Below are 12,136 nucleotides of genomic sequence, written 5' to 3' on the forward strand. Positions count from 1 at the left end.
ACTGACGCGCTTAAACGTCTGCAAAGCTATTTCGACGCTGTGGATTCCCAGCCTTCTCTGTGGTTTCCCAAGTTTTCCATTTCCTTCAGCCTAGGTAACAGCATAAATCAGAGTTTGTGTATGGAGCAGTTGGCTTTCGAAGGCACGTGCAATATGTAGTTCTGCTACCGCTGGGGTCCCGCTCTCCGAACGAGTTTGGAAGCGCCGTGCTACACAAGTGTACCGGGTCAATGGGAACAACCTGACTAACACATAAAGTACACTTCGTTCTTGTGTATGGCATGAAAATATTTTTGAAATTTAAAGTTTTATGGTACGTTTGGCCTTTAACAATGGCAGTGACTCAATGTTACTGAGTTAACAGTTACTGAGGTGGAGTGTCCATGTACCTAGAAACATACTCTGGCGCTTTACCGCTGAGCAGTACAATTATTTTTAGCTAAGAAAAGGCTTCTTTAGCAGCTTCTCAGCCTGATGTTTCTTGCCGGAGATGGTAATTTCCTAGAGAGAGAGCTCCAGGAACGCAGCTTTTAAATACTGATGAAAATGAGGAGCTGTACCATTCTCTAAAGGGAGCCACGCGGAGATTAAACGGCAACACGAAAATACATTAAGCGGTTTCTTAGAGCTCCTGGCTGCTCGGCTCCGGCTCCGTGCGGGCTGAGGCTGGCTGCCCGCCCGCCTTCAGCGCTGCAGTAGGTGGGCTAACGCCCCGCTGCCGTGCGAGCCAAACGGGAAGAGCTGCAGCGGGCTCAGGCGGGGGGGGGGGCCCTCCGGCCCCTCGTCCCTTCACCCCCGCGGGGGGTGGGAGTCTGCTCCGGCTCCCGGGGAAGGGGACGGGGGGGGCGCCGGGGACCAGAACCTTCCTCCTCAAAACACCCTCCCGGCCCCGCGGGTCGGGGGAGGCGTCCCTCTCGCCTGGGGGGGACGGCAGCCCCTGTGTGCCCGCACAGGCACCCTCCCGCGCACACGTGCACGCTCACGTGCCCGTTCACACGCACACACATGCCCACGCGTGCACACACACACTCACACGTGTACTCTTCCCGCGCGTGCACTGCCCTCCCTCCTCCCCCCCCCCCCGGCCCGCCCGGCCGCAGGGTCCGCCCTCCCCCCCCCTCGGCGCTGGAGCACCCCGGGGGCGGGGGAGCTGCTCCCCTCCGCCCCCGCCGCCGCCGCCGCGGCCCCGGGGCTGGACGCCGAGGCATGAAGAGGAGCCTCCGCGGCGGGGGGGCTGAGGCGGACCCTGGCCCTGCGCGGCTGCGGACCGGCCGCCCCATGAGGGCTCCGTCCTCCGCGGGCCCTCGTCGCCGCCGCCGCCCACGCCGGGATGGAGGCGCCCGGCTGCCGCCGGCGGCAGCTCCCCGTCCTGCTGCTGTGGGGTGAGTGGCGGGGGGCTGGCCGGGGGCGGCCCGGCAGCGTGCGGCGGGTCTCGCCGCTACCGCCCCGGGACGCCGGCGGCTGCTCGCCGGGGGGGGGGTGGGTGGCGGGGACCGGCCGAGTATCCTGGCGGCGTGTGCGCGGCCCCCGCGGGCGGCGGTTTCTGCCGGTGAAGCTGGGGAGACGTGTGAGCTTCCCCCCCCCCCCCCGCTCCCTTTGCGAGAGCATCCCTTGGGGAGGGGGATTTTTTCCGGGGGTCCCTCGCGGGGATTGCCGGGGAGCAGGCAGGCAGGGCCTTGCGGGTGGGTCTGGCCGCGTCGTGGGGGGGCTGCGGGGGGCTGTCGTCCCCCGGGGCTTCTCCCTCCCGAGCAGAGCGGCGGCTTCGCGAAGCGGGCGTTTGGGCAGCGCGGGCCGGGCGGTGGGTCCAGCCCCCCCCGTCCTGCCGCCGGGGGGGAGCCCCGAAAGGCGGCACAGGGCGCTCAGCTCCCCAGGAAAAAAAAACATCTTACCGGTTTCTAGCTTTAGCCAGGCTTCCCCTCTCGGATCCCGAGTCCGGTACCGGGGAGGCGGGTTTGGCCGCTGGGGGAAGGTTTTCTGCGGCCGGCGAGGCGGTGATTCCCGTTAGAGGGGGTTGAGTTCCAGACGGGCGGTTGTAAAAGCGCAGATATCCTTCAGATCTTTCACTTAATATAAGAGTAACTACTGCTAGGAAAAGCGGGTTTTTTTTTCCTTGTCGGGTAGGTTGCGGACTCCCGGGTTTAACGCGTTGGGGCTGGGTCAGAAGTTGCTGGGACAAGTCAGTTCTGATCTTCTTCACTCAACAGTAAACCCAGACGCGTAGTCAAGTCCTCAGGAGTCACGGATGGGGGAGAATGGGAGAACGTCAGGCCTCATACTGAATTTCACTGAATTTCACTGAATTTTTTTTAGAGTTGGAAGGGACCATATAGATCATCTAGTCCAACTCCCCTGCTGAAGCAGGATTGCTTAGAGAATGCTACTCAGGGCTGCATCCAGGCAGGTCTTGAAGATCTCCAGAGAAGGGGACTCCACACCCTCCCTGGGCAGCCTGTTCCAGGGCTCTGGCACCCTCACCGGGAAGAAATTCTTCCTCATATTCGAGTGGAACCTCCTCTGTTCCAGCTTGTGCCCGTTGCCCCTTGTCCTGTCATTGGCAACCACTGAAAAGAGTCCGGCTCCATCCTCCTTCAGCCCACCCTTGAGATACTTATAGGCGTTAATAAGGTCTCCCCTCAGCCTTCTCTTCTCCAGGCTAAAGAGTCCCAGCTCTCTCAGCCTTTCCTCATAAGGGAGATGCTCCAATCCCTTAATCATCTTTTAGAAGATGATCATACGTTTAGAAGGTTTATCTGAGGACTTTATAACTTTGCTTGCTAACTTTATGCCCCTTCTCTTTACAACGCTGGTAAACGTTGGACATCTTCCTGTGAAAAGATCCACAAATAAACGCACAGTTGTACTGGTAGCGTTCAGTAGCATTGTCTTGACCTGGTCTGTCAAAAGAATGACATGTCGGTAAATTTTGTGATTCTCTGTGTCTTGAGGACTGCTGAAATCATACTTTTTTGCTATTTCTCAGCTGAAAAGGAATAAAAAAATGGCCAATACCTGTCTTGACACGTGAAAGATTTACGTGAAAGAACTTGGGGAACCAGGCAGTAATCTTTTTGTATGGAGAGATAATCCTGATGTTCTGTGACTTTTACAAAGCAAAATTGCTCACTGGAGATTTATTTTCAGAGAATGAGTGGAGTGAGGGACAGTGTCCCTGTAGCTCAGAAAGCTACAGAAAGACGTTTTTCACCAGAGACACACAGGTAAATCAATTGTGCTAGACATTTTTGACTGTGCTAGTTGCTTTCTTAATAGAATAACACAAAAAAATTTATTTTTAGGATATCTGTTTACTAATAATGTATTACTTCTGCTTGCAATTGGAAAGGGTGGATATAATCAAGAACTAATGATATTAGACTAATTTCCTAGTAGAAAAGACCCGAAAGTTTTATGATGTGGAGTTGAGGTCTTTAATAAGGAAAGCCTTAAGTGGGAGAAAACTGAAATTTTTATTTGAGTAATGCAAACACACTTCAGTTATTTCGGCAGGATTTTTGCTTGAATTGAATATGCTTTCCTCCCTTTTACCTAATGGCTTCTTTTGATTAACCAGAGACCCGTGACCTCTCTCGTTAAGGTAGAGCTCTTGCCAGGAGTCCTCTGTGTTGGCTTTCACTGAATCCAGTGGGAAGCCTGTCTGGGTGGGGACCAGGACCGTACTTCTGTAACCTCAGACCACTGCCTGCTGCATAGCTTTCTGTCTGGGGCTCTTGAAACGTTATCACTATGTGGAACCGTCTGCTGGGCTGTCCTTCCTTAGCGAGGATGGCAAAACCTTCGCTTGCTGGAAGCTCAGTGATTAGAGAAGTTGGATTTGCTGTGTGTATGGAGGAGTGTGTGTCTGTATTGGGGGTAAGGAATGTGTGAACTGAGGTACCCGGTACACAGGCACGTCGTCGGTAGTGTTTTCCCTATGAAATGCTGATAACATCCAGAATGGGGTGAGAGGGAGAGCTGGAAACACCAGCCGTCAGGTGAAATCCTCTGTGCCTTGCCTAGCAGAGCTGTAGATAGGTAGAAGATACCTACTTACTGCAAGAGCAAAGCCTCAGAAATAATGATGTATTTACCACAATGCCAGAGTCTTTTGTTTCATTTCTATGTATGGAAACTGAGGCAAGGAGAAATTTAAGGTCTTGACCAAGACTTTTAGCAGACTGACTAGGTCTTTTACACAAGTAGCTGCTGTTTCGGCATCCCTGTCCAAACATTTGCTCCTTAATCCTTTACATAACAAACACCTGCATTTCAGTGGTGCTTTTCGAGTATGAGTTGAAAGATGCTACCAGAGTAAAGCTGGATATTTTTTTAAATTCTAGAGGAATCTTTCTCAGTATATGTGTGTATCCCATAGAGAGAGAAATGCTGTGATTCTTATCTGGAGCAGTTTTTCTATGCAGATTTCAAAGACTGTCTGTAGTTGTTCACTTTTCATAATTTTGTTTCACAGCAGTTAGAGAAGCTTATCATTTTGTCCAGAGGTGAACAAGCAGACGGTTGGAAAGCTGGGAACAGAGCCGAACTCCAGGCTCCTGTTCTTACTTCCCATTTTAAAGACCATATCTCATCCTTCAAACAATCATGAAAAATCTGTGTATTAAAGGCTGTATTCTGTAAGGTCCCAAGCTCGCCTTGGTGGAACACAGCATCTGTAACTCCTGGGGAGTTTGGACTCTAAAGAGGAAGAAAAACAAGCAGGGAAACAATTTTATTGGGTTAAAGTTTGAAAATCAAATAAGAGTTTTTTCCATTGTTTTCTTATGAATATATCATGCTGTTCTGCAGCTGCAAAGGGAAAACCATTTCTTCCCATGAAGAAAGGGAAAACCATTGTGGGAGTCCTGAATTTAATAGACTTAGACGAGTGTGCGTGTAAAACAATAAACCTTTGGAAGGCAGAACATCTGATTTTGAGGAAGACCAGAGAGTTTTAACAAAAACACTTCTCTACCAAAACTTTGCTTCATTTTCTAAAGACACAATTTTCAACAGCAGGCAAACAGGAAGATGGTCAGCAGACCCTGTCAACATCCATCCTGAAAGCAAAGCACCAAGTGTAAACGCAACCTCTGTTCCAACTCTCTGTTAGATCCAGACATCCTTCCCACCATCCTTTACCCTTTCTCTGTCTCCTGATCCCTTTCTTGGGAAGATGTTGCCTTTTCCCTGAGGTCTGCACAGACAACAGGAGACAGGTTCGTACTATGTGCACTGGACAGGGTGAACCACAGTATTTTCTGTCCACGTTCCGTTGTCTGTGGTGGCTGCAGTAGAACTGCAGGTGGTAGCACAGATCATCAAATGCCATCTCCAGCTGGCGTGGTCCCTGCAACCAAGAGGAATGGCACTCGGTGTTTGAAGGTAACTCCAGACTGAGGGTGGGAAGGAAGAAAATGGACTTTCTGATTTACAGCAATGAGATCCAATCCTGGAAACCATTTAGCTAGTAAACTCTTGCTCTTAAATTAGTCAGATTTTCCTACCTACATAATATTTAGGGCTTTTTAATACCTTTGTGGTCTGAGGCCTTAGCTTTTAGCCACAGTTTGTAGCCAAACTGTGAAGCAAACTGTCTGAGGCTGCAAACTGAAGCTAGAAATATATACTGAGGGAGACAGGTACTGCTATAGGTACAGGTACACACGAACCACGAGATTTTAAGGAAGGGGTCTTGAGCGTGACGGGGTTGGTTCAAGGGGAGCTCTGAGAGGTTTTGCATATTAAGTTGTATTTAAACACTGCAGCACCGGCATTATTTGTGTGGTTTGTTGTTTCAGTTTCTCCCACCTCTCTACTGATAACAGAGATGATTCACGGCTTGGAGGCAAACGAATGAAATTCCAGTTACTCCTAGCAAGGAAAGAAATACCGCGAGGGGGTCCTTTACAAAAAAAAAAATTGCTGCCCTCTGTGTCTTTGCTATCGGAATTATTGCTTGAGAGAGAGGTATGAAGAAAACAAACCTTGTTCTCATTTAGGGCTCATAAAGAGATTAATTTTCACAAACATAATGAAGCCTGTTTTAATTCACACCTTTTTAGTTCAGCAAAAGCTGTCGCATGAACCATCTTATTTCAGAATAGAAGCGTAGAAGTGTATTATTTTGTGTTTTATGAAAACAGCCTGTGCTTTTTTCCTAAAATAAGAGTCTCTTCACAGCCAGGTTTGCATTGAGATAAACTGGAAAATATAAATTAAAAAAATGACGTTATTTTAATGTGGCTGTATATGTAGAACAACCTAAAAAGCTGCCTGAAGAACTTTTGAGTCGTCTGGGAGGAACGTGTGTGGGTATGAAGAAAAAAAGGAGAAGGAAAGCGGAATTGCAGAAAGCCAGCTTTTCCACAAGTTTTTAGGCTTGATCTCTGTTCGTATGCTGGCGTCCCTGAAACTAGTCTGAAAAGAGGAGGCAGCTTCGTTTTTCATTAAAGGCTTTAACAGAAAGTGCATTGGTGCTGTTAGAAATGCTCTGAAGGCTAGAGAGCGTCCCAGCCTTCATCTTGAGAGCAGCTTGATATGACCTACCATATTGTCCTGAACAAGGGGTATGTCTGCGTAACAGCTGGTGGCCTCAGTTTATCCCACAGAATACAGAATTTTTGTCTGTGTGAAGCCTGATTTATGGCCTTCTGCAGATGGGGTGTCACTTGCTCCACCTATGCTCCAAGCCAGGGAGACTGATGTGAAGAGGACAATGTGATAGGCACTGTTGGGGCGCTAGCACAGCACCGGGCTAACGAAAGCACATCTTGTTCACATCTAACCGGATCGAGCTGAGTAAGCAAAGGACTATGTAGAAGCACCGCACCCTACGCTAAATTATCTGTCTTATTACTTTCACACCCTAATAAATGTGACTAATTTGCCCTTATTTTGGAGAGTATGATCTGGGGAAAAATTCTTCAGGCGGTGCGAGAGGAAATACTGTAATTCACATTGGCCACTAATGACTGTCACTTCTTACGGGAATTCAGAGTTTTGTTTCCAAATGTTGGAAGCAACAGATTTGTTTTGCATCCCCTTTGTGCACAGAGAGATTGATGCTAAAGACTTTAATCTTGGAAAATATTATTGCATTTTTGTTGTCTTAAAATACATAGTTCAGAATTTGACAGGGTGTGCTGTTCTCAGTCTGTGTGGCTCTCTGGCCTTCTGTAGAAAGGAAAAGAGAGTTTGCAGCCATAGGATATTGCAAAGAGACTAGGAGATGCTGGGATGGAAATGGCACCTTATAGAAGTCATTCAAGTGCTCATCAATAGGATGCAAAGCCCAGGTTTCTTCCAAGACTTAAGCTCTTGGACTTCAGCTTTGGTCTGCAGTCTCTCTTGCTCACCCTCTGCACACAGAAGAATATCTTCAAGGCTGAGATGAAGGTGTCCTCCTGATGTGGCGGTGCAAAGGCCACGTGAGTGCTCGCAGTCAGTCTCATTGTCTGAAGAAATCCAGCCGTCTCTGGGGTACCCGGTCATGTTTGGCAGCATTGGAGTGGAGGGGCCCTTTGCTCGAAGGGTGTCTCATCCTTGGCATCAGAGCTTTGCTGCCTAGTAGCCACATGGGGCTGTGGAACAGTTTTTCTCTTCACAGTTGTTTTTGGCAAGTTGCTGCAAGTGTTGCACTGTCCTTCCGCGCTCCTTGAGTTCATGAGCTATTCCAGCCTTACTCCTCAAGGATCTCCATGTATCAAGAACATAACTTGTGCACTTTAATGTTACAAGGGATTTCTTTAAATGTATTTAGCAACACGTGATGCATACTTACTGCGATACAGCATTAAGCTTACGTGTTCAAGTGAAATAGGAAAAATAAATTTGTTTTGGCTTTCAATTTGGGGACGCTCAAAGCTAATATTTCCGTAGAAACATTGATTGTCATACAGTATGTGTGAAATCTCCTCTATTCCTTTTTTATTTTTAGAAAAGCAGATCAATATATAGTTTTGTTATAAGCTAAATACGTACTTTGAAATAATTCAAAGCTGGCACTTACTGCATCATATTAAAAAATCAAAGAAATCTCCTTCCTTATTTTTGAACAGTGGACATAGGCTGGACCTGCGTTCAGGTAAGCCACCTTTTGCCATTAGTTAATGTTGCTGCAGAACATATTTCCAGGGGTGTTTTTGGGGTGGGAAGTGTTCTGCCTTAAAATACTTTGTGATGTACAATGAAGTAGAGATAGTGTTGCTGGAATAGCCATTGGTCCAGTTTCTCTGTGACTAGCTCTAGTGTAAACCAGAAACACCAAGACGGAGCAATGTGAAGGAAAGGTCAAAGGAAAATTAAGGTCTATTTGTGTTTTTCTGCATTTTAAGATTTTTGGAAAGAAATGTTAATGCTCTGTTCTTGCATTTAATTAAATATTTTTAATAGTGGGGGGCGGAATCTCCCTCTGTGTAGTAATATAACATTTTAAGCCTGGTGCTTTCAGTGAGTTTTAATTAAAGTGGATTCCAACTCCTCTTTTTCTTACCCTTCTGGTGTAGCAGTACAGACCAGGTAGCATACGCATTACAGCACCCTAAGGATGTTTGATCCTGTACTGGTCTGCTGAAGATTTTGGCTGTTGCCAATATGCCTTAGACATATTGGGTTTTCTTTTCCTCCCAGCTACTTCATACTTTATAATGCAATGAGTTAAATAATAAGTGTTGGCAAAAGTAATCCAAAATAAACCTCCTGCAGGAAGTGGAGAATTCTTCATCACTTGCAGTCTCGAAATCTACACTGGAAATGTTTATGAAGAATGTCCTGTCTTTTGAGTAGGCATTATTGGTTTGGTGCAGAAATTATTGGAAGACTTTCTTTACCTTTCTCATACCTCTGCATGATCCGAGGGATTCCTTTTGGCCTTGGAGTGTATTACTCCACAGGCTTCTAAAATAAAGATGTTTGTAAGTTTGTGAGGAAAAGAATTGGCACATGCAAAATGAGAGGGAGGGAAGTCCTTGTTTTTCCCTTTCAACTGATTTCTTGCATGAGCCGAAAGTCCTGAGGAGGATTTTCCTCAGACTTCAGGGTGAAAAAAGTTCACCCCAGTATGGCAGCAAAGCTTTAGAAAATTTCAGCCCAAGAAGAAGCTCTCCAAAACTGTGAAAGCAGTCAGGTTTAGATAAACTGTTTTGCGGCTTCATTCATGGTGTTTGAGTTAAACAAACCCTTTTGTCCTACAGATCAATAGAGAATAACAAATATTGGTCAGATTATGTCTACACTTGCCTTTTAGTTCCCGATTTTTGGGTTGAAAGATCTCAATACACAATGAAGTGGCTGGAGGTACATGGAGCGCTCTTTTCTTTAAGCCAGGGTGAGTTAAAGCTTCACACTTACTCCTCAGGGCATCAGTAAAGAGTTACAAAAAGCCTCCCATATAAAAAGGCAGGGAGGTTGGTTTTATGCAAAACTAAGCAGCCAGCTCTAATGCTACTAATAAAAGTCCCAGTTACAAAAGAGAAGTGTTAGCCTAGGAGACAGTTGCACAGTAATAGTTAACTCTGATGCCTATTTTGAATAGTAGGACATAAATTTTTTTGCAGCTGGCTTTATGCAAATGTTTATTTGTATAACCCCCAAAAGGAGCTTTCACTTTATTCTTAAGTTATTGAAGGCATTTTTATTATTTATAGTGTGAAAGCTTGAGAAAAAGCCTCTGTGAAGAAGATTTGGATAGTGACCACAATAGGGTGGCTGTGCAGCAGGGAACTCCAGGCTACTCATCAACCATCCCGGAGCTCAAAAGTGTGCAGATCTGAAGGTCTTCATAGGACCCTGCTCTTCAGGGTTGGTCATGTTCATGTTTCACCTGGTTCCACAAATAGCGATGAAGGATTTTTTTCTGCACTCCCCAGCAATTCTCTTAGCTGAAGAAGAAATATGGTTTAACATTTTTCTGTACAGCGTTTACTTTTTTTGGTTTTTCCGTGCTTGTTAACTGGCACATTCCTAGCACAGTCTTCATTTCCCCATGCAAATGTAAGCACTGCTGCTCTGCTGTTGCTGAAAAGTCTTTTGGTCTTGGGCTGGTTGAGAAAACAAGGTCAGACATACTACCCTCTTCCTAAATTTTCTTATTAAAATACTGTCATGAAAGAAAAATAGGACAGAGATTACTAACGGCTGTAATGAAAACTTTAATTCAAAGGTTTTACTGTCTTGTAACTTTATGTATGCCTTTGTCGCTGTAAGTTTTTTATGGAACACTTACTAGTAAATGCTTTGTTTGTAGTATCTAAAAGATGCGTAGATGAGGTTTAGGGTTTAGGAGTGGACTTGGCAGTGCTAGGTTAACAGTTGGACTTGATAATCTTAAGGGTGTTTTTCAACCCAAACAATTTTATAATTCTATTACTCATGAGTAATTGTAATCCAAACTTTCAGTACAGTGTTAATGTTTGAAGATTGTAGATGGTGGAAGGAAGAAAGAGAAGTTTAAACCTTTCACTGTCGTATTCTCTTACTCTTTTAGTGGCTCATGCTATTTGAAAAACAAACAAAAAGAACTGTTTTAAGAAATGTTAAATGAAAAAAAAATACAGAAAGTGCAAACTGAGAAGCACTGGGTTCCCTGTGGGCAGCCAGGTGTGCCCTGTGTTGCCAGCTGGGCAGTGTGCCTTAGGAGGGGATACCTGGGAATTTGTGCTCCTCTGGGGTTCAGTCTTGCTCCTGAGGTCCACTGAGAGTAATGCTTTACTCCAGGATTGGCCTAAGTAATTTCCTATGCGAGTCTGGTACTGTGCAAAGTTTTTTTATGTGGATATCCATCCAGGGAAAATTGCGGTGCGCAGGGATCGTCCTGCCACGCCTGGCTGGCAAGGATTCCTTTTCACTGTTTATTCCTTGGAACACAGATGCTATCGTGATGAGCCAGGCACACCTACTATGAGCAGGAACATAGACAGCAGTTTAAGTAGACATATGAAGCTCTGAAATTTTGTTAGTGCTTTATTGGTCTTGTGGGTTCTTCATGGCAATATGTAATTTAAAATATTCTGTGAATTCATGTGAAAACACGACTCCACTGAAATTATGTTGACGTAATGACTCAACATGGTATGTAACAGCATTAGGAGCCTGCAAGAGGAGTATGTAGAATTGAGAGAAGGTGGATGTGCCGAGTGGGGATTTCTGTTGTCTGGTCAGAAAGGAGAAAAAACAAAACAAAACAAACCCCAAAAAACAAACACCCCCCCCCCCCCCCAAAACAAACAAACAAAAAACCAAAAAACATTTTCCCAGGCCTTCTGTGATGGCAATATCTTGATTTAAATGTTCTACCTGTCAAAGGAAGAAGAAACTTTTAATATCTTCAAGTATCCCATGGTTTTAAACACTTCCTCAGGAGGGAGTGTGCCGTGACCCTCGTCTGTGAAACCTTCACGGGTCATTTCCCCTTCCCAAGGTTATTTAAAAAAAAAAAAAAAAAAAAAAAAGAAAAAAAAGAAGTTGCTTGGTTTCTCTTTTAGGCTACTCCACAGGAGCAGATTAGAGTCCTTATTTGCCTTGAGGGACTGCTTTTTTTACACTCGTTCATAAGTGGATAGATACAAAGCCAGTATTGTGCTGACCTTTTGTTTCCTTATTATAGGGAAGCCTTATGTCACATCACATTTTCTTTTGTGTTTCTTTTTGACTAGTGACAGGCAGCTGGGTTACGATAATGAGCACATATTGGATCAAATATGAGCTTCCAGGTGATCGGGTGGTACAGCGTCAGACTGAGGTCCTGGTTGTGGATGACCAACTTCAGTGACTGTCACAGTTGATGTGCGGGCTGGGTGTGCGTGTCTCTCTGCAGTAATTGCAACCTGTCTGGCCTTTTGCGGGGAGTAAATCTGAACTGTGCTGCCTCATTTGTTGATGTATCTTTGCTATGACTTACACAACAGACACATTTCACAATTATCTTTTAGCCAGAGAGAGATCGTCATGTTCTTCAGTTGCTTTGGTAACACTTTATGAGAGGAATCGGTAGTGGAGAGACAGGGGTCCTGGCACAGGACTGCTGCTGTGGTCACACTGTACTCAGCGTGATGCTGGTTCCTGCTTGTAGCCTTAGACAAATGTCTTACTGGTTCTGTCATTATTTCCGTAGCTGATGTGAAATGGAGCCTGAGTAGCTGTG

The 12,136-nt window shown here is 45.8% G+C and overlaps 1 protein-coding gene across 2 annotated transcripts in view; it reads left to right on the plus strand.

Annotated features, from left to right (window-relative positions):
• The first annotated feature begins 1,182 nt into the window (after nt 1-1,182).
• RAMP3 (receptor activity modifying protein 3) overlaps nt 1,183-12,136 on the plus strand; it is a 67,349-nt gene continuing 56,395 nt past the window's right edge. The window contains exon 1 of one of the 2 annotated variants that reach the window (XM_074146589.1): nt 1,183-1,382. In XM_074146589.1, the coding sequence (XP_074002690.1) occupies nt 1,331-1,382 (52 nt within the window). In that variant the 5' untranslated portion in view covers nt 1,183-1,330. The remainder of the gene's footprint in view (nt 1,383-12,136) is intronic. The other variant, XM_074146588.1, reaches the window with a different exon arrangement.

Source organism: Numenius arquata, chromosome 4 (genome assembly GCF_964106895.1).
Source record: "Numenius arquata chromosome 4, bNumArq3.hap1.1, whole genome shotgun sequence".
Classification (NCBI taxonomy): Eukaryota; Metazoa; Chordata; class Aves; order Charadriiformes; family Scolopacidae; genus Numenius; species Numenius arquata.